Source organism: Eleutherodactylus coqui, chromosome 1 (assembly GCF_035609145.1).
Source record: "Eleutherodactylus coqui strain aEleCoq1 chromosome 1, aEleCoq1.hap1, whole genome shotgun sequence".
Lineage (NCBI taxonomy): Eukaryota > Metazoa > Chordata > Amphibia > Anura > Eleutherodactylidae > Eleutherodactylus > Eleutherodactylus coqui.
In genome coordinates, this window is record NC_089837.1 from 152,612,138 (window position 1) to 152,635,436 (window position 23,299).

The 23,299-nt window shown below is 40.9% G+C and overlaps 1 protein-coding gene across 2 annotated transcripts in view; it reads left to right on the top strand.

Annotated features, from left to right (window-relative positions):
* The window catches only part of LOC136626985 (probable cation-transporting ATPase 13A4), a 105,041-nt gene that overhangs the window by 12,474 nt on the left and 69,268 nt on the right, over window positions 1–23,299 (top strand). For both annotated transcript variants that reach the window (XM_066601943.1, XM_066601948.1), the window contains exons 3-8: window positions 2,927–3,055; window positions 14,677–14,747; window positions 15,248–15,328; window positions 16,994–17,063; window positions 17,890–18,024; window positions 19,793–19,865. In XM_066601943.1, the coding sequence (XP_066458040.1) occupies window positions 2,927–3,055; window positions 14,677–14,747; window positions 15,248–15,328; window positions 16,994–17,063; window positions 17,890–18,024; window positions 19,793–19,865 (559 nt within the window). The remainder of the gene's footprint in view (window positions 1–2,926; window positions 3,056–14,676; window positions 14,748–15,247; window positions 15,329–16,993; window positions 17,064–17,889; window positions 18,025–19,792; window positions 19,866–23,299) is intronic.

The window sequence follows — 23,299 nt, forward strand, 5'->3', positions numbered from 1 at the left end:
AATAATCTCAAGTTTGATAGTCTCTCTGGGTATTCCAGTCCTCCCAATCCATTTATTAATTCAGTTGCTCATCTTTGAATCTCCTCAAGTACTGCAACTTGATCCTGAGCACCGGTGTCCAGAACTGTATACAGTATTCCATGGGGAGTCTGACAAGTGTGTAATATGGTGGAAGAATAATGTTCTTGTCCTTCGCCACCTATACCTCTTTTAATGCACCCCAAGACTTTATTTTCTGACTAGCATTGATTGCTCCAGTTTAGTCTACAGTCAACTAGTACCCCCAGAACTTTTTCCCTAGCAATACCCCATTTAGTGTATATTAGTGACATTCGTTTCTCCTGCCCATGTGCAAAACCTTACATTTATCGATGTTGAACTTCAATTGTCATTTTTCTACCCAAGCCGTTTGCAGACGTACATTGTACTCCATTGTATTAATTATCTTGTTTAGTTTAGTTTTTTTGTTGCTCCCTGATAAGGCTTCCAGTTAAATGACAACTGGAAATTAATTATATTGTGGTCACTATTTCCCAAGTGTCCCTCAACCTGCACCTCTATGATTCTGTCTGGTCTGTTGATTAATAGTAAGTCCAGGATGGCCCTTCCTCTAGTTGGCTCTCATACAAGTTCGGTAAGGTAATCATCTTTAATTGTTCTCAAGAATGTATTGCCCTTGTGAGATTCGAAGGATTTATCTTCCCATATTATATTAGGATAATTAAAGTCTCCCATAATAATTACTTCATTGCGGTTTGACACCCTTTCTATTTGTCTTATAAATACGTTTTCAGTTTCTTCTGTTATTTTTGGTGGCCTATAGAAAACTCCTATCAGGATTTGTTATTTTTCCCTCCCTGTATTTCTACCCACAGAAATTGCACGTGTTTATCTCCTACACCTATATCTTCTCGTAGCCTCGGCATTAAGTAGGATTTAACATACAGACATACCTCTCCCCCTTTATGGCTTCCAGGGTCTCCTCTGAAAAGATTGTAATCCTGTAAATTTACCACCCAATCACACTTATCATCAAGCCATGTTTCTGTTATTCCTACTATATTGTAATTTTCTTCAGACATTCTTGCTTTAAGATCCCCCACTTTACTGATCTTTTTTGCATTCATTGCCATACAATTTATATGGTTGTTGTTATTCTTTATATTAATTATGCTACTTATGGTCCTATTAGCTGTTCTATCAGTACTAACCCCAACCCCTGCTCGACCTCCATTCCCATTACTTGGTCCCAGGTTACTGTCTACACTGTCTTCCCACCTATTACTCTTTTTGCCCTCCCCCAGTCCCTAGTTTAAATACTCCTCTAGACTTTAGCAATCTTCTCCCTCCACAGCTGCACCCTCCTTATTGAAATGCAGAACGTCCCTACAGCAGAGCCTGTAACCGACAGCAAAGTCAACCGAGTTCTGCAGGAACCCAAACCCCTCCTTCCTACACCAACTCTGGAGCCACTTGTTTACCTCCCTAATCTCCTGCTGCTTTTCTGTTGTGATTCGTAGTACGGGTAGTATTTTCGAGAAAACTACCTTGGAGGTTCTCGCTCTAAGCTTAGATCCTAGGTCCCTGAAATCATTTTTGACTTCTAACTTTGTCATTGGTACCAATGTGCACCATGACCGCTGGATCCTCACCAGTCCCTCCCAGTAATCTGTCAACCCGATCCACGATGTGTCAAACTCAAGTGCCAGGAAGACAGCACACCATTAGACGATCCTGGTCTCTGTGGCAGGTTGCCCTGTCTATTCCCCTAATAATTAGGTTCCTCGCCACTAGGACCTGTCTAGACTGCCCTGCGCTCCCCTTCCCCTTCTTACTGGAGCAGTCATCTCCCTGGCGTTCAGAGGGCATGTCGTGCTGCAACAGTGCTGACCCTGTGATGGCATCCCCGTCATCTGAAAATTTTGCAAACATGCATAACATTTGTAACAATCTAATACGGCAAATTCAGAACTTGAAAAAATGTGTGAAACCAGAAATTTTTTAGATTTCTGCATTATTGAGATACATTCTAAATTAAAAGGATATTAAAACTTTAGCTGCTATATACAAACAGTTAATGATGAAAAAATACCAAATACCAGCTAAAAAAACTTGCTCTCCAAGTTGCTAACTTTCAAAGTTTTCGTGAGTTAGTCACATGTTCTTCACAACTTGAAGTGACCTTTTGTCAACACTACACACCCAGTTGTTGCAGATTAAATGTTTATATATATATTTGACTGACTTTATAAGTTTATATATTACTTTTCTTGTACTGACCCTAATTTACAACCTGTAATATAGTCCTAAACTACATTTATAATTCTACTGGTGGCAATTTATGCATATATTTTCGGGAGGAATAAGAGGTAAACCAGCTGATTTAATAAATGCACATCATTCATTTTATTCAAGGGGATTTCCAGACTATTTCTATTGATGACCTATTAACAGGACAACTAAACAATAGCTGATTAGCTGGGGTCTGCCGCTCGGAACCTAGTTGATCAGCTGTTGAGGTGCCTGATGTCAGTGCCAAAGCACAGTATACGGAGCAGAAGCACATTGCTCTAACACTTTGTAGTGGCTGGCGCTAGTAATTGCAGGTGCAGCTCTCATTAGTTTTAATGGAATCTACGCCTACAATTACCACTGCCGACCACTAGATAGTGTTGGAGCTATCTGCTTCTGCTTTGATCACTGTTTTTTTGTGCTGACAGTGAGCACCAAAATATCTAATCGACTGGGTTTCTCAATAGTGGACTGATCAACTACTGATGACCTTTACTGAGGACGGGTCACCAATAGAAAGAGCCCATAAAACCCCTTTACTTACAAAACTTCACCTTGAATTTTTTTATGTCTCTCAAAAGCATATATTTTTATTATTTTAAATATTAGTTATGTTATTATATTTTCCTGACAGGATGAGTTCAAACGATACTCGAGAAAGAAGATCCAGTGGACCCATCTCTCTGAGCTGAGCTCAGACAAATTGTCATATGGGGATGACAACTGTATTATCAACAAATCAATCATTGAGCCAGAAATGAAGGTGAATACATGCATAAATTAACTATGTGTTTCCTTATGGCAGGATGAACCCTTGAACAAATTCTAGTTCCCTTGTATTTTGAGGTGAGAAGTAGATTTCTAGGCAATATACCTACTCTAAATTATGTCCATCTATATCATGTCTCAGTGAGTCTAGTCTCCTAAGGCTACATTCAGGCTAGCGACACACTAGTGTAACTGCACGTTGTGTGGGACAGACACAGGTGCAACTCACATTGGACAACACCTTCGACAATAGTCCATGTGCATCCTGACATACATGGACACAACACATTCACATTCATATTTTTCCTCTGGGAAATGGACATGAGCAAGACATAGCTTGTGTACACTGGTAAGCATGGACCCAATATGGAAGTGAAAGGATGTCTCAGTCACCATAAAACAAAGGTTAATCGCAGCCATCATCTTTACGATAGTAACATATGGCTGTGAGACGTGGACATTGAGGATAGCAGCAGAAGAAGAAGTAACTTTTTTAGCTGTGGTGTAGAAGAAAACTTCGACAATTCTCCTAGACAGCTGAGGTTACCAACAAAGTTGTTCTGGACAGTGTCAACGAAGGTGTCTCTGGAAGGCAAGATCACTGGAAAAAGAGATGCTACTTGGAATGGTCATTGGTAAAAGGAAACAGGAAAGACAAAAGACAGATTGGCTTGACACCATCAAGAAGGATACGGGAATGGACATCAGGCAATTGAAAGCAGCCGTAGAGAGTAGAGAAGCACGGAGAGGGCTGACCAACAGATTATCCAAGAGTTAGACAAGACTGAATGGATAAAATTGAAATTGAAATTACTTTTATATTGTCAAGGCTTTGTGCTTCCTGTTAAAGTGGTATTCCCATATCGGCAAGTCATTCCTTATCCACAGGATAGGGAATAACTTGCCGAAGAGTGAGGCTCCGACTGCTGGGACACCCGCCAATCCAAAGGTATTGCCCTCGGAGCCTTCATGCCTTTCATTTCAATGGGACCTGAAGTGCTTAAACTTGACTATCGCCAGTAGTCCTATTGAAGTGATTAGTTTTAATCCAGTGGTCAGATAGGGTATAGTTTACCAAAATGGGAATACCCCTTTAATTGCAGTTACTGTATATTTTCTGCGTTGCAGTATCTAGTGGCTGCTATCTCCATAATGCAGTATTTGAGTCAACCATATCTTAATCATCTTAATACTTATAAATGAAAAGTTATGCACATGGGCAGAGGAAATACATGTCAACATTACACAATAAATGAGAAGCCACTGGGAAACACCAACATGGAAAAGGACTTTAGTTAACTGTTAGCTTAACTAGAGCAACAGATCAAAGAGCGTAAACATAATCTGTTCCTGCAGGATCTTCAAGATAATAAGGCCTACCGGACCCCTTTCTGAAACAGAAGCATGCTCATCTAACCTGGATAGCGACCTTACCTTCCTCCACGATCCAATCGTGCTCGTTGTACATATCGTGGTATGGGTCGATCAAGATTGACCTCAGAGGGCTTTTTGGATCGACCCATTTCCTGTTATTTTTTGAGGGGCGGCAGGGACCCCCTCCCCTGTACTAACCACAGAGTCTAAAGATACCCTGTTTCCCAATATCCTGTCAGGAAATTCATTAACTCAGACCCCAAATGATAAAATGCAGATCATCAATTTATCCAAACACAATCTAACAAGATTGAAAATGAGAGTCTTGGAGAGGAGGCTGTCCTTCGTTCCGACGACCAGATACAAGCCATTTATCTGGATGAAGGACATCTCCCTCTTCATGAGAAAACTCAGGTGGAAAAAATGTTTCTCGCTTAAGGACAAGACTATGGCCCAAGAATTTAGCTTATTACCCAAAGATCTCCCAGGGGTACGCGCCCTTCAAGCATTAGAGAATGAAGAGGTTTGTACAGGTCCATTCACAGACCTCAAACTATCCAACAAAACTACCCCTCACCAGTCCACTGTCCTAAGTTGGACATATTTGAAAAACTTGTCTTAAGGAACCTTAGGACATTATATCCATTATAAACCAAATCGACTCTCCAATATGACTAGATCTGAATTTTTGGCCCTTCACACTCTGGAAACTAATGATGCAATAATTATTAAACCTTCTCGCAAGGGAGGAAACATTGTGATACTCGACAAAGATCAATACGCCAAGATGTGTATGCACATCTTGAATGATAAAGATCTATACACCAGTTTGAAACACAGATCCGACTACACAATATCTGACTGAACTTAAATATCTTCTCACCCAGGCCAAAGATACCAGGTGCAAACGGAATACCAATTTATGACCAGTAACATTCTCATAAATGCAACATTTTATGCCTTACCTAAGGTGCATAAGGGGCTAAGCCCCCTGAAAGGCAGCTTATAATATCTGGTACTAACAATCTGACACAAAATCCAAGTCTATACATGGACAAAATTCTAAGACCATTTGTATTGGCCCTTCCCTCTTACGTGAGGGACACAATGAACCTCCTGCATCAACTTGAAGGTATTTCTGTAGGCCATGAGAACCTTATAGCTACCCTGGATGTGGAAGCTTTGTATAGCTCCATCCCACACCAGGGTGGTCTTAGAGCAATTCAATATTTTCTATCACAAAGGGGTTCTCAGTTTGGGAAACATAACAAGTTCATATTGGATCTCCTAAATTTCATCCTAACACACAATCATTTTAACTTCAATTCCAAGTACATCCACCAGCTGAGGGGGACTGCAATGGGGACACTATGTGCCCCATCGTATGCCAACCTATACTTAGGCTGGTGGGAGAAAAGGTGTATTTTCTCAGCTGACAATGACACCTGGTCTACTTACATCCTTAACTGGGTAAGATATATTGATGACATCCTAATATTGTGGACAGGGAGCAAACTACAGTTTAAAGAATTTGTGGAGCATTTAAATCAGAATGATTTAAATCTCAGATTTACTTCTGAGATAAGCACAACCTCAATTGAATTTCTAGATGTCACAATAACTCTGCAACCAGATGGTACTATTTCCTCTAACCTTTATCGCTAACCAACAGCAACCAACAACCTGCTGTTATGGAACAGCTTTCACCCCTGTGCCCTTAAAAAAGGCATTCAAAAGGACAATACCTGCAAGTACGACGCAACTGTTCTGATGAATCATCTTTTACCACTGAAAGTAAAAAAATGAGAAATAGATTTGAGCAGAGAAACTGTCCTTCTAAAATTCTAGATGAGGCATACGAGTTTGTGAAACGGAAAAACAGATCAGAATTACTAATCCTGAAAAAACGTGACTCATCAGCAGAACTCAGAATCATAGGGACTTATGATACAGGTCATAATGAGGTCAGAGGTATTTTACAAAAATATTGGGATATTTTGATGAACGATAAAGAACTACAAGTCATGCTTCCCAAATCCCTGAGTATTACCTATAGACGTGGACGCAACATCCATGACCACTTAGTTAAGAGCCACTTCAAGTTCAATTTTCATCAGGACAACTGGCTTAGAGGGTTCAGGTCCAAAGGCACATTTGCATGTTCCAACTGTGTGACTTTATCAACTCCCTCGCTAGAAATGTTGTCTATTTATTAACATGCCCATGCAGAAACAATACATGGGCAAGACGCGACAACAATTAAGAAGGCTAGTCCTGGGCCACATAGGTAATGTGAGGAGAAGAGAAAGTACTCCACTGTCAAATCACGTGTGGGATAAACATCAAGGCGACCCTGATTGCCTCAAATTTCAAAGCATTGAACTTGTAATACGAGAGATGCGAGGGGGGGATATTGTCCCACTATTGCCACAAAAAGAGGTGGCTTGGATTTTTAGACTAGACACCATCCAACCTAAGGGAGTAAATGAAAACCTGTTTTTAATTGCTTCCTCTCAGAAACTTCTAGCCCCGACAACTGGTACTCCTGTTGACATAGTGCCAAACTAGTTGGTGAGTCTATCTGTCCTTACCTCTATTCAGGGCAAATCGAAGGAATGGTCCATATTGTTACTTAGTGTGTCTGAGTGTTGAGTGTTTTCTCTTTTCTTTTGTCTGTCCAGTTTTAGAGTGACAAATTCCCCGTCTATCTCTAATGTGTGTATGTTTTTAACCAGGTATAAAATAAAAATCTAATTTTATCTATAGTCTATTCTGCGAAGGGTAACTGGAGCAACCAGTGTCAGGCAGCTGCTGCCAAGGCAAATAGGATCTTGGGTGCATTGAAAGAGGTTTAGGGGCACATGACAAGAACATTGTTCTTCCTCTTTACACTAGTTAGACCACACATGGAATATTGTGTACAGTTTTGGGCACCGGTACTCAAGAAGAACATATGAGAGCTTGAGTGGGTACAAAGATGGGCAACTAAAGTAATAAATGGAATGGACGGACTACAATACCCAGAAAGATTATCAAAATTGGAGTTATTTAGTTTAGAAAAAAGACGTCTGACGGGCGTCCCAATATATCAGGGACAATACAGAGATCTCTCCCGTCATCTCTTTATACCCAAGACAGTAACAAGGTGGAGCTCTAATAACTATGTATGAATATATCAGGGGACAATAGAGAGATCTCTCCCATGATGTGTTTATACCCAAGAATGTGACTGTAACAAGGGGGCGCCCTCTGCGTCTAGAGGAAAGAAGGTTTCTACACCGACATAGAAGGGGGTTCTTTACTGTAAGAGCCGTGAGACTATGGAACTCTCTGCCTGAAGACATGGTGATGGCAAACTCAATAAAAGAATTGAAGAGGGGCTGGGGCACCTTTATTGAGTGATACAATATTATATGTTATAATCATTAACAACTTCAAAAGGGTTGGTTATCAAGGAATTATTCCGCTAGTCAGATTTGAGTCAGGAAATTTTTTTCCCGCTTAAGGGCTTAGTCACACGGGCGTCTTTATGTGCACATGTTACTTGCGTTTGTGATCCCCATCTATTAAGAACCAATGCTTTTCAATGACAGCGGTTATATGCCCGATATTTACCTGCGCACAAAAATGCGAAGCGGTAAATATAGGGTAGCAGATTTTAAAACGCAAGTAACTGCGACATCCGTCTTTTTTGGATGTTAAAACCCCTGGATGCTGTCACATCCAGGGGTTTCACCTTGTGCTCAATGGGGCCGGCGGCAGCAGCGCCGACCCAATTGAAAACATACAGTGAAGATCGTGATCCTCTGGCACAGCTGTGACAGCTGTGGCACAGGAGCGCGATGTTCTCCCATTGAACTAAATGAAGCCGGCGCTACAGCCGCTTCCATTGAAAGCAATAGGCTGCCGGCAAGCTCTACAGTGATTTTCGGGGGTGATTGGCTGAGCACTGTGACCAATTAGAGGCAGCATTCAGCTATTGAATGACAGCTGAAAGCTGCCTCTGATTGGTCACAGTGCTCAGCCAATCAGAGGCAGCCCTTTCAGCATGCGGCGATTTTAAATCCCCGGCTGCTGAAAGCACTTTAGAGCAGTGCAGGGAGAAGACCTGGCTGGATGCGCCTGAGCCCCGGCAGCAGCGGAGAGGTGAGTATATATATTTTATACACATTTTAGGGATGATTTTCAGGGAAGGGCTTATATTTAAAGCCCTTTCCCGAAAATCACTGCAGGGCTTGCTGGCAGCCCATTGCTCTCAATGGAGCCGGCTGTAGCGCCGGCTCCATTGAATTCAAAGGGAAAGCATTGCAGTCCTCTGCCACAGCTGTGACAGCTGTGGCAGAGGATTTCTTTATCTTTGTGGGGAGTCCCCTTGTCCCTGGACACTGTGACAATGCTGTCACAGTGCTCAGTGACAAGGGTACTCCCCGCCGAGATGAAGAAATCCTCTGCCACAGCTGTCACATCTGTGGCAGAGGATCGCGATCTTCTCTGTATGTCAATAGAGCCGCCGCTGCTGCCGCCCGCCCCATTGACCAATGGTGAAACCCCTGGATGTGACAGCATCTAGGGGTTTCACATCCAAGGAATCCCCTGCTGCAGCTGTCACAGCCACAGCCGGGGATAGCGGGCACCGCACTTTATGTGCACGTTAAAAAGCCTGTCTGATTGAGCCCTCAATGGGGAAAATTGGCTTCTACCTCATATTGTTTTCTTGGCCTTCCTTTGGATCAACATTGGAGGGTATTAGGCTGAACTGGATGGACAGATGTCTTTTTTCTGCCTTAAATACTATGTTTATCTCTCCCTATGTTGATGTCAAGTACAGACAACTATGTTCCTCCAAAGCTATAGGAAATTTAAAATTAGCTGATGTAAATACTGCTTTTTTAAGTTGAATTAATAAAAAATGAGGCATATTCTCTGTAACGTCACTATGCAGGTTAAAGAAACTTTGTGGACACAGTAGACCTCCATTAAACTTGCCAACACCAAAAATGTTAGTTTCTACCTAAGGGTGCCTGTCTACAGGCGTGCTTTCGCCGGCGGTAAACCGCCGGCAAATCACGCCCTCTGAAGCTTCCCATAGCGCTGCTATGAAAAGCGCTGTCATACTGTCTACAAGCGGAGAATCATTGTGATTCTCCTCTTGTGGCGGGCAAGTGGCAGCATGCTGCAAATTGCCCCGATTCTCCGCTGTCAGCCTATCTATCAGATAGAGCTGACCCGCGGAGATTCGGTCGCAGCTCCTGCTCCCGGGCAGCGGCTCCCGCGGCGGAGCTTCACCACGGGATACCACAATGCCTGTGGACAGGGGGCCTAAGAGGGCATAAAAAAGGTTTTGTTTAGATTGTACAACCCCTCTAATACATATTTCCTAGTATATCACGCTATGCTATTCTATATATAGCATGTATCAGTAATATCATTAACATGCATATCATTGTAGCCAGTGCATATTGTCATAACTCAGGACTTATATGACAAGGGAGACAGCGGGGGGAGGGGGGGTCACAAGCCTTATGCGGCTCTGGAGCCAAAGGTTGCGGACCACTGCTTTACAGTATGACCTATGCTGTACCGCAGTTACTCGTTTTGGGCACTCTTTTGGATATGTTACACACAGTAAATGGTAAGTTGTATTTTTTTTTGCAAATCAGTATCAAATGTATTTTTTGCTACATGGAGCATGGTTAACATTTGTGTTTTTCTTATTTAACACTTTATTTATCATCACACTTATTTGCTTCCTCCTCATAAAAGTTGCTATTAAAAAGAATACACATGGGAATTATACAGGTTTAATGAAACTAGTGAGATAAATCATTGTTTAACAACTACCATACCCAGTCTGATTGCATTCCTCAGTCACCTGGCACGTTTCCATTGCTAGTGATGCTGCAGCAGTACCTGTGAAAGGTGTGTATTTATCCAATCAACTTTTATCTAAAGTGCCATAAGAGCATGCCACGTGAGAAATTTACCAGAAAGTGTCTTCTGCCAACTGGCAGAAAGAACTTTGACTTAGCTTCAATATAAACGCAGCATAATTCTAGAATATGGAGATATTTCTGACATGGCAGCCAGCAGTCTTTGTGTGTTGGGATAATAGCTCAGTTGGTAAATTCTCAGAAGTCACAGGAAACCAAACAATATATAATATTATAAATTTCTGCATTGTAGACATAAATTCTGAATTAAAAGTATTTTATACCTTTGTCTGATTTATACAAACAGTTAATGGCTAGGAATAATCCTTTCTCCTAAAGTTGCTGACTTCTGAAGTCTTTATGAGTAATTAGTCACGGGTTATTTGCTAATTATCCTGAACTCACCCTTGTGAACAGTACACACCCAGTTGTTGCAAAGGGTTTTCAGGGTTGGATTTGGAACCCAAAGTAGCCCTGGAAAACAAAATCACAAAGTGGCGCCATGTTATATATTGGCCCAAGACAGCAGCAAGTGGGGTGAATACAAGTAGGCAGAGGTCAGCAAACCACCAGCTGCAGCTATGCTGACTGTAGGAGGGGAGAAGCCTATGTGATGCGTAAAGCTTAGTGCAGCAGATTTTCTACAAAGCACTGACCATGTAAGCACTCCAGGCTACGCTGGTGAGTAAGTACAGGCCACAGTGCCCTCTACAGTATAAACAATTTGGTGTCAAGTCCCACTCTATTGGCCCACATATATAAATGCTTAAGCATGTAATGCAGCCATCCAACCAAATGGTGGCAGTATGTGGTTTACAAATTGCCACAGAGCACACTTATACACTATATATATTATGTATATTATATTTTTTCCTCATATATTCAAACAGGTTATTGCATTACTTTGTGAATACATTATAACTTATCTTCCGCTGATCCTGAGTTACAACCTCTAATATAGGCAAAATTATGCTATGTTCAAAATATTGCTTTTGCATTGGAAAAACAAGCACTTTTGGTGTATTTTTGGCCAATATACATTATTTTTAAAGAAATACGTAGTAGACTATGTTATTCTATATGGAAGAGAATGATAAAAAGACATATACTGTTGGGTGTATATTTGAGGCTAACTTCACATGGGGTATTTCCACATAAATGCAAGGCATTTTTATATCAAAACCGAAGAAACGATCCTCCACCGCGGCTGACAGCCATGGTGAAAAATTGCAAAGTGTCTCCCATTGTTTTCAGTGGGGAGACCTCATATCGCATCACACTCACATGCACCTAGGACAGGGGTGCTATGCTGCCACTGGCCCCACTGAAAACAGTCGGCAATGGAAGGGCACATCCAAAGATAGGGCATGCCATGATTTTTTTCCCCATTGCGTTGCGGGAAAAAAATTGCTTATGTGTATGACCCTATCCAAAAGGATGGGGTTAATATTCATGGGAGATTTGTGCGCCTTGCAACACACAAATCTCTTGTGAGAATTTTGCCGTGTGAAAACGGCCTTATTTATGGCAACCCTCCATTGGAAGTGAAGGTCAACAACATATACTTCTGATTGACAGCTCAAGCGTAATGTGCATATGAGCACTTAACCAATCACTGTCTTCAGGAGTCATGTGTCATTCATGGCAGTATCACCACGGAAGCCAGTGATTGGCTAAGTAGTCATGCCTACAATCAATGGCATAATTGGTGCAGCTTCTTCCAAGCCTACAGTGGTGAGGACCAGGGCCCCTGTACTACACTGGGGAGGCATCTGACCATTGAGTATTGCTTACCTTTTATTTGATTTTTTGCAAAGATTTTTCTTAAATAGGTCAAAGCACAGAGTTTTTTTGTAGATTTCATTTTAGCAAGCAAAGTCACAGAGACTCAGTATAAGTAACACAGTGTTATGTCTAACAGAGATATAGATATTTGTAATAGTAGTGAACTTTTTCTAAAGGAGCCAAACAAGTATAAAAGCTCAATCAAGTACAAGCAAGAATAAATCAACAAGTACTCTGAATTGGAAGGATGTCAAAAAGTTATTTCTTGATGGAGTGTAAGAACAGGTAGCAACATTAACTTAGCCACTAATATATCGGTCATGGAAGCAACCAAGTGAATACCAATTATTAAATCTGCATGTCCTCCCTAATAGATCTCCATATCTTATTCTCCTGCAATTATGTGAGTATGAAATGAAAGATGGAGTATAGTGGACTAACTATGGTCTAAAGGTTCTCCCTTTGGGTAAAGCAAGGCTTTAGACCGCCTGCACGCAAACAGGTCGGATTTCACATGCGTGAGCCCGCAGTGGAATCCGACCCTGTGCCCGGCCGGTGTCCGCGCGTACCTGTCATTTCGTCTTCTCTTTTGTACTAAGAATGGTCTGCACGGCTAACAGTACAGATTTTTTTCTTAAACTACTGCTTTTCCCACGTCATTGCTAGGCGATGACATGAAATCTGCAACCTTTCCACAATGTCAATTGCAGAAGAGCCGTGGGTCGGACAGATTCCATTAACTTTGATGGAAGCCATCCACACGGAATCCTCGCAAAAATAGGATATGCTGCGATTTTTTTTCCGTAAGCAGACATGCGGATGCTCTATTGGTTGCAATTGGCGCAGAATGCCGCGGTTCGTCCATGCAGGAAACGATTTAGGATTACGCAATTCAAACCCGGTCGTGTGCAGCTGGCCATGCAATAGTTGGCTATCTTAGTAATGGATATTGTGGACACAACAAAAGTTTTGAAACCAGCAATTTCCCAGCTGACATCAGCTGATTACAAAAGGTTTCAGATTCCAAAACCTGAATTGATTAGCTGATTGATGAGCAAGCTCGTGTGCTGTTCCAAAGCTTCTAAAGTTGGATTCTGGCTATTCCTCTGAGTAATGACGCGGCAATCAGATTACTATGATAAGAGGTCCTTTGAAAAATGGACATAATCTTCACCAATGACAATTTGTCTTTACCTCTGTACTGTGGATTGACCGTATGGCTCGCCGTTGGACATGTGCACTATAGATTTTTTTTGTAAACTCTAACTTTTCCCACATAATCGCCTAGTAATAACATGGAATCTGTGACCTTTCCACAATGTCCATTCCCGGAAGGGCCACGGACTTCGATGGATGCCGTCCGCATCAAATCCACACAAAAAAAAGAGCATGCTGAGATTTTTTCGTGAGCGGAAAATTGCAGTCGCTGTCCACTCATGTGAGTGGACATGCAGAAGCTCTGTTAGTTCGAATTGGTGGGGAATGCCATAGATTGTATAAGCGGGAGACAAACAATTCAAACATGGTTGTGTGCAGGGGGCCTTAGAAACAGTTTTTACTGGTAAGACACAAACTCGGTAAAGAAATGTCAGCTATAAATGCTATTAACTACTTCAATATTCTAGCATGTGTGCAGGCTGTTACTTTTGCAGTTGCTCAGTTTCTTAGACCATGTTCATATTGGTGTCTCGGCTTCCATTTAGTCTGGAAGCCAGGGCACTGTGATACATATAGTGAATAGGGTCTGGGTGCTTTCCACAGTTTTGGACAGCAAGAATTTCGCTGCATACTGCTTTATCCTTGTCCATGAGAAATATCAGAATAGCCAATGGAATGGCTCAATACAAGTGTGAACAGAACGAACAGCAATCATATCCACACTGTTTATTATTGTTTGTCCTTACAGCAGGAAAATCACGCCCACAAAACTCAGAATAGAACCCATTCCAATGGCTTCATTCTCACTTCTCTATTTTGCTCCCGCCATTTTCGCAGGTACAAAAAAATAGAACCTGCTCTGTCTCATGCGTGTTTGTGCACCAGAGATGCGCAAACACCCACATCTACACACGAGGAATATGTTAAACAGCATACGCATTACACTATCTAGCTATTTAAATCAGGGCGGAGTGATTTGCGCAGGCACGCTTGCAAAGTGCTGCCTTCGTTCTCTGTACAAAAAAATTGCGCAGGAGCGAGCATATTACGTAACATGCTTGTCTGTTTAAGCCCTAATCTTGTGATAACTAATGGAAAAATAAAGTGAGAATAAAAGAACACAACATGTAGAATCTTATTTTATGGACATCCTGTGGTTAGTACAGAGAAAAACATCTCTGCACGGTATAGACATATGTAAATAGTTTCATCATTGTAAACCTTTTTGTGTCATGTACAGAACAAATTGCTGTAAGATAACCAATCAGAACATGTCTTCATTATAATAGTACAATCTGATAAAAGATGACTGTATCAGCAATTTTTTCTTCAGGCTTCTTTGACTCATTATTCTCCTTTGTTGCAACAGGTTAGATACATTTGGGTGCAGAAAATCAAGTATGTCTGGTTACACTCAGAGAAATGCTTCCAAAAGGCTGGGTAGGTGGAAACAGTATGGAATCATGACAGCTTGAACTTGATTTTCTATGATTACATTTTATACCTTATGCAAGTTACAAGAACGTTTAAGCTTTTATTTTCTAAGCTGTCTTTCCTTTTTAAGTTATATTAGTGCTTTGGGTTATTTTTATCTCGATCGGTAACATGCATCTGTGTGTCCTTGGACATTTTTCCTGTGGCCCCTGGCTCCCTTTTATAGTACACAGTGCTTCACAATATTAGAGTACATTACATGTACTGTCTGAGTTCTATAACATCATCTTCAGACGATAATCAGATGTTTTTCATTATATGCAGTCATCTCCCTTCTGCAAACAGGGGACACAGGGCTCTGTGTGATGAGTCAAAGCCAACATCTGAAGCCTACAAAATAGACTGTGTTGGCCATTAGATGCCCATCGATTCATTCTTTTCTGTGAGAGTATTTGACATTTACTTTATTATATTTATTTTTGCTTTATTATATCATTTTTTTTCAGGAATCTGGAAGATGTTTACTCTTGTTCGCAGATACACGCACGATTTGGATTAGGTTTAAGTAAAGAGGAACAAAATTTAAGGTACTTCGGCAAAGCACATTCATCAACACAAACAGATATGTATCTTCCGCAAGTTTGCTTTTATTGAATGACATAGTGCATTAGAGGAACACGTCTTACATCTTCAGAGGAGTGTGTCTTACACGTTTTGCACCTCATATACTGTATGGCATGTTTTAGACAATTTTAGACACTTTTCACCATGCCCAAAAGAAAGAGTAGCTTCATGGGGCATGTATATATGGCAAAGTGGTGTGGATGAATGTGACCTCATGTGTGAAATTTTTGGTGCAAAAATTGGTGTAAAACTTAGCCAACTAATAGGTGGTATAAAATTAGGCTAGATAGTCTAAAGGTGTCCCAGATTTATCCTACACTATGAGCTACTGTGTTATATCTGGTGCATTTTAAGACTGTCTAGGCATTGTCTGGCCTTCATAGAGGCCCATGCAGACAGTCTGAGGGATGAATGATTGTTCAAGTTGTAGTTCAACCCCCATAATGTTCTAGTATTGTGCGCAGCAGATCACTCATTTATATATGGAGACAAGTATGATTTTTTTGCCACATGAAAGTTAGGCTCACTCAACAAACTTGTGTTTGCTTGTTTTTCGGATGGTTGGCATCTTCACATGGCCCGATGATCAGGTAAGCAAGCGTTCTGACGAACGTTGTTGCCCAATTATCAGGCCATGAAAAAGGCCTTTAAGTTTGCATTGCCTAACTATTAGATAGTATTAAACTGAAAATGTTGGTAGAAACATTATATGTACATAGTAAAAAGTGCATGTTATGTGATATAGACCCTGGAGCCAAGTACTAGTGATATGGATTTTAATCTGATTTCAACTCAGTTGTATGATTCTGTCCTTGGTGCCAAGTTAAAGAGGTTGTACCAGAATTTCAAGTTATCCCCTATCCACAAGATAGAGGGTAATTAGCTGATTGGTAGGGGTCTCACCACTGAGACCCCCACTGATCCTGAGGTCGGTACTCCTGTGTCCCACTCTCCTGTCACTGTGGGGGTCACTTTTCCCCGGCACTGACGTCACTCTGAATGGAGCGCTGGCCTCACATGCAGTTATGTGCTCCTTTAATTTCAATGGGGCTGACAGAAATACCTGAGGGAATTCCGCTCAGGTATCTTGGCAGTCCCATTAAAAGTGAATGGAGAACTGGTGTGTTTTTGCACAACCAGCACTTCATTCAGTCTCCTCCTCAATGCACGGGATGCAATAACCCCACAATGAGGACTGGGGTAAGGGACTCCCATTCTTGATATAGACGGGGGTCTCATCAGTGAGACCTCCACCAATCAAAAAGTTATCCCCCTATCCTGTGGATAGGGTTATAATTTAAAATTCTGGTTCCACCACTATGACACCAATGGCAATATGGGTTCATAATCACATCTTAAATTGTCATCAACTGGGGATTTACATGGAGAGAACCCTGGAAGTTCTTTTGCTGTTAGTTAGGAGACATTGGTTTTCATGGACTCCATGATTTCTTGCATTTGTTTAAAGATGTGTTGATTTATTTAATTTCCACTTCTCATAATTGCTGCATTGATTTAATGTATTTTTTTAATCTCAATACTTGTCTTGAATTTTAAGTCTTAATTTTTCTCCTGGATTTTCAGAGCTCTTTGAATGTGCTTTAAATAATCTAAACTCTCTTTTCCAGGAGAATTGTTTGTGGTCCGAATGCCATTGAAGTTGAGATTACTCCAGTGTGGAAACTGCTCGGCAAAGAGGTTAACATACTGTGCCCCAAAAACTGTTGTCTTTGTCTAGCAAAATGGGTGCACCTATGCGTTATACCATGCAGCAAATTTATTAATAACATTCTCTATTTTGAGCATGTTAGCCGCAATCCCTATCAAAACCCTTTTTATTTGAGATATATATTAGAATGTGGTACGCTGTTGACAGGGGCATACATAGAACTCATGGAGCCCACAGTAAAACTAATTAAGTGCCCACTCCCCATTTTCCTGCCTCTTACCCCAAAAAAGGATATACAGTATAAACAGGGTATCTCTATATTCTATAAGTCAAATTTTATAACATAGCAGGCTCATATACAGATGCTCAGCTTTAGTATAACTATAAATAATACGGTCACCAAATAATAGATACTAGTTTTACACATTGAGGCCTCAGTTAGATGGTCGTTTGTTACTTGCATTTGCCATCCGCATCTATTAGAAGCAATGCTTTACAATGGCAGTGGTCACATGCGCGATATTTACCTGCGCACAAAAATGCGCCGCAGTAAATATAGGGCAGTGGATTTAAAAACACAAGTAACTGCGGCATCCATCTTTTTTGTATGCGAGACCCCTGGATGCTGTCACATTGAGAACATACAGTGAAGATCGCGATCCTCTGGCACACCTGTGATAGCTGTGGCACAGAAGCGCGATGTTCTCCCATTGCTTTCATTGAATTCAATTTCAAGACATATTTCTTACCCTGTTAATTCTGGCAGCTTTTTGGCATGAATTTTTGTTATTAAGTATGTAAATTTAACAGAATGCTATACACTGTACTTACGTTTTATATTTCTGTTTTTGCTAGGTATTTAATGCTTATTATCTCTTTCAAGCCGCCAGCCTTAGTTTATGGTTTTCAGAAGGATACATTGAATATTCTATAATTATCGTAGTGGTTACCGTGCTGTCCATCATTCTGACTGTTTATGACCTTAGACAGGTACTGTATGCCTTACTCTGCAGATTAATGCTAAAGAATTGTAGTCATAAAAATAGCAACTACCATATATACTCGAGTATTAGCCGACCCGAGTATAAGCCGAGTCAATAAGTTTTACCACAACAAACTGGCCAACAATAAGCCTAGCTATACTCAAGTATATACTAAGTAAAGAAAAATTCCAATACTCACCTCCCAGCCGGCATCTGTGTCCCCGGCGCGATGGTCTCCTTGGCGGTGCGGCAATTTGCTTGGGAATTCTCCCCGCTGTCAGTGCTGTGTAAGTAAGCGCTGTGATTGGATCGAGCGCCAGCCAATCACAGCTGGCGCTCGATAAACCAATCACAGCCATTCAGTGATGTCATCCACTGAATGGCTGTGAATGATCGAGCACCGACTGTGATTGGCCGGCGCTCGATCCAAATCCCAGCGCTCACCTACACAGCGCTGATGGTGGGGGAAATTTAAAGCTGAGCAGGGAGAGGACAGCAGGGAGAATTCTCAAGCAGCTTGCTGCACCGCCGGGGAGACCATCGCGCTGAGGACACAGACGCCGGCTGGCAGTTGAGTATTGCGTTTTTTGGGGGTTTTTTTAGCCTCACTCGAGTATAAGCCAAGGAGGGCTTTTTCAGCATAAAAAATGAGCTGAAAAACTAGGCTTATAATCGAGTTTATATGGTATATCATTGAAATAATATAGCCACAATATAATTTTCATCTTGTTTTAGCGAAAACTTTTTGTTTGTGCCAAAAAATATGCAGCGTGTTCTATTGTCTGGCGTATTTGCTCTAGGAAAGTACACAAGCTGAATTTATTACTACAATTGCCTATTTCAATGAATGGAAGCATGGTTGCATGCTATTTGCGTGTGCAAAGATGTGCCGCAAATGCGCACTTAAATACACTTATACCCATGTGACACCAGTCTGAATTCAAAATGTTTGGTGTATAGCTTGTTCTGGATAAACTTGTATTTTCTTTTAGATTTAGAAGCAAAGATTACATTCATATGGGGGATTTTTGACATGCAGACATTTGCAAATTCCACAGCAAATCCGCATCCCATTCCATTCAATGGGAATCCATTCTGTAGACTATATGGCGCACATTTTTCCAGATACGTATTGCAAAGCCCCATGGGGGCAAATAAGAAGTGACATGCCATTTCTTAACGCTGATTCTGCATAATTTTCGCAAGGATTCAACTCTGCGAATTTCAAATGCGGAATTGCCTATTGAAAAGGTAAAATCCGCTTGCAGAATTGTGACCAATTATTTGCTTGGCAGCAGCAGAATTAACAATCCCAAAAAATTCAAGTATTTTTTTTCACGCGACAGTTTTTTAATTTATTTTCCAATGCATAATGAGTTGGGCCAAAACAAGCCCCCATAGAACTATGTTGATAGAAATACAAAAATATAGAAAAAATAATGACCCTTGGAAGGTGGGGAAAAAAAACAAAGTTTCCTGAAAAAATGGCTACGATGGAAGGAAATTAAAATGTATACATGATTTAAAACTGCAAATAAAGTAGTACCCCAACTGGTATGTAGAATATTTCTGCGACACGTCTCTTCTGCCTGTGGGAGACATACACTACAGTAGGTGAGTTGCATGAAAAGTTAGATCATGTGTTTGTGCTTGTCATTCATCTGTTCCTCCTATGTTTACCTTACTAATCTTATAAACCAAACCAATGTAGACATTTCTTCTCGGTAATTCTTTACAATAAGTTATTTATTTATCTATGTACTTCACCTATACAGCAATCCGTAAAACTGAACAGACTGGTGGAATCCAATAATAGCGCCATGGTAACTGTACACACCAGCGATGGGGGTAAGTGTCTTTAAGTAGCTCTTTAAAATGTATTGCTTCATTCTTTTGATTAAGGGTTTCCAGTTTAAGAAAATACATTTCATTTTATGCATTGTTCTCACATCTTTAATGTAACATATATATAATATTATTTATACAATATGTCCATATTCATTGGCAGGACCAGCCACCATCTATTCTGCATGGGGGGCCCGACTCTCCCTGACATCAGATGTCAGAAGAAAGTAGGGTTAAGCATGTTAGATTTCGGCCTCACATACTGTGTTACTATGGCTAGCTTCATGGTACAGTTAAAAGAACTCTCCCTTTGTAAAGAGCTGGCTTATATTGTAAATACTATGGATTTTCCGCAAAAAAAAAATTGCCACGGATGTTCTCCAGTGTTTATGGGACCTTGGGATGCAGTGATCATGCTATCCTTGAATTTTGGATAAAAAGGGGAGGAAGACCTGAGAAAACTCAGACCTCAAGGTTGGATTTCAGAAAGGCAGATGTTAATGAACTCAGAAAAAGGACAGTAAGAATCTAATGGCTGGATGTTCTTAAGGACAGAAATGTCCGAGAAGGTTGGGAAATATTGCGAAATAAGATTCTCAAAACACAATCCTTAACAATCCCTAAAAGAAGGAAGAATGGGAAGTATTTAAAGAGACCAGGATGGATGAACACAGAACTCGCACACATGTTAAAAAGGAAAAAAATGTTTATCAAATGGAAAGAGGGGGGAGTATCTAAAGAAGAATATAATGCGGTCTGCAGAAACTGTAGGGCAAGTGTCAGAAAAGCTAAAGCTAATAATGAGTTGAGGCTTGCAACACAGGCCGAAAAAGGATTTGGGGGGTATGTTAAATGCAAAAGAAAAGTCAAAGATGCTATTGGATGCTTACGAGATGAAAATGGTGAATTGGTTAAGAATGATGTTGAGAAGGCCGAACTTTTAAATTCCTATTTTGTATCTGTTTTCTGTCAGAAAGTAGATGGAACATCAACTGATCTTCCATGTGCTATTGGGGGAATAAAAGAATGAAGGCTATCTATAAGTAGAGAGATGGTGAGGGAACACTTAGCTAACTTAAATGAATTCAGGTCTCAAGCTCCAGATGAATTACATTCTAGGATACTAAAGGAAGCAGTGGAGGTAATTGCTGAACCACTTGCCATAATCTTTGAAAATTCCGGGAGATCAGTAGAAGTCCCAGAAGATTGGAAAAAGGGCAAATGTTGTCCTTATCTTCAAAAAAGGGAAGAAGGTGGATCCAGGAAACTACAGGCCTGTGAGCCTGATTTCTATACTAGGAAAGATCTTTGAACAAATTATTAAACAGCATGTATGCAAAGACTTGGATGAGAATGAAGTAATTATCCAGAGCCAGCATGGGTTTGTAACCAACAAGTCATGTCAGACGAATCTAATTTCCTTGTATGACAGAATCATCGACTGGGTTGATAAGGACAATGCGGTGGATATAGTATATCTTGACTTTAGTAAAGCATTTGACAAAGTATCTCATACCATACTTATTGAAAAAAATGACCAAATATGGGATTGACAAGGCAAATGTTAGGTGGATTCACAACTGGCTGAGTGATCGTACTCAAAGTGTGGTCATAAATGGCTGCACATCCAAGTGGAAGAATGTATCAAATGGGGTACCACAAGGCTCTGTCCTAGGCCCAGTGTTTTTCAACATTTTTATAAATGATCTGGAGGAGGGAATTAAAGGGAAACTGATCAAATTTGCCGACGACACAAAGCTAGGAGGGATAGCTAACACTAGGGAAGAGAGAGTATTCAAAAAGATCTAGAAAAGCTTGAACAGTGGGTGGTGACTAACAGAATGGTATTTAGCAAGGAGAAATGCAAAGTCCTACATCTGAGCAAGAAAAATAAGCATTCTCCATAGTATGCTCAATATTGCAGCGTATTCTACATGGAAAAGCAGTAAATTAGCTCCATCATATTACATATTACAATGCAGCTTATTGTTGTGCAGCAGAATTCAGAATTTAGATTTCTGCTGCATATCTTCTGAAAAATCTATGATGAATTTGCGTATGGTTAATCTGTGTAGTGTAAACGTTGCTTTAGAGATTAAAAATTGAAAAATAGAAATTACAGTGAAACTTCTTTGAGATGAACACCTAAAGTTGCATTGAAAAGTTGTCCTCTAGCATGGTGGTCTTCTCAACAAAGATGATCAGTGTATATGATACATGATGAAACAGAAAATCTGTCACAATTTTTGCAGAGTTTTCATTTTATTGGGCTAGGGCTACACACAACTTTTTACATTTCTTTGGTTTTTCAAAAGCCACCATCTGTAGAGGCCTGGGAAACAAGGCTAGGACCAACAGCCTTGCATGAAACCAATGGGGCATCGTTCTTATCCCTGTCTTCCTAAGGGGTTAGTAACCCCTGGGTTAATGGGGACTTCTAATAGCAGCTGCCCAGTCACCCCTTGGGCCAGTCATATGGGTGAAAATCACCTCTCCAGGACATATGTCATATAGATCCAAATCGAAATCCCACTATACCACAGACAACCGATGGATAAAGACTTGGCTGCCATGTATAATATCTCTAATCCAGCCTTAGCTATAGTCTGGATCATATTTCACTACAACACCATAATATCCTATACATATATGTTCCTCACGAATGTCGCACATCAAATGGAAATAGGCTTTCTCCTTCAGATGCCCCTGCTCCCTTTTCCACTTCATTTTACTCCACCGCACAATGGTTTCAATAAGCTCACTAGTGGGGAGTCATCAGAGTATTGTATAGTCTCAGGTGAATCAGGCCGAGAGCTTTCAACAGGGCATTCACCAGAACTTTGGACAATAGAAACAGTCTCTGCAGCTTCCCCAGCAGGGGATCACCATCTTGGGTCTCATTGGCAGGGGCTTCATCCTGCTGATGTCATTGAAAGTAGGGACCCCTGGGTGGTGTTAGATCCCTCCCTAGATTCGGGGGATAGGAGACTTACCAGTGGGTCAGACTTGGTTTCTTTAAAACTGATAGGAACTGCCTTCTGTGGAGCGGGACTCCTCTCCGCCCAAGACATGGAGCTGAGTTAACTGCTCACAAGACACATTATTGGCTGGTGTGTGGTGGCTGGGCTTCTCCCTTCCCCTACTCTTCCTGGGGCTTCACTTCCCTTATATTCCATCTCCCTTCCCTCTACGGTCACCTATGGTTTTGCTTTGCAGTGTACTGATAAAACAGATCTATTCAACACTGAAGACAGATGGAAGCCCTTCAGTTTGCTCTCCTCTGTTATTGACTTTAATGCAAAAAACAAAACGGAAGGGTGCTTTCCTTTCGCTTTCCAACCCAAACTAAAAGCAGAAAAATGTATTGCTCACTATGGGTCCAGTTTGCATCAGTTTAAAAAAAAAACAAATCGGGAAAACAAAGACTGAGGGACAGG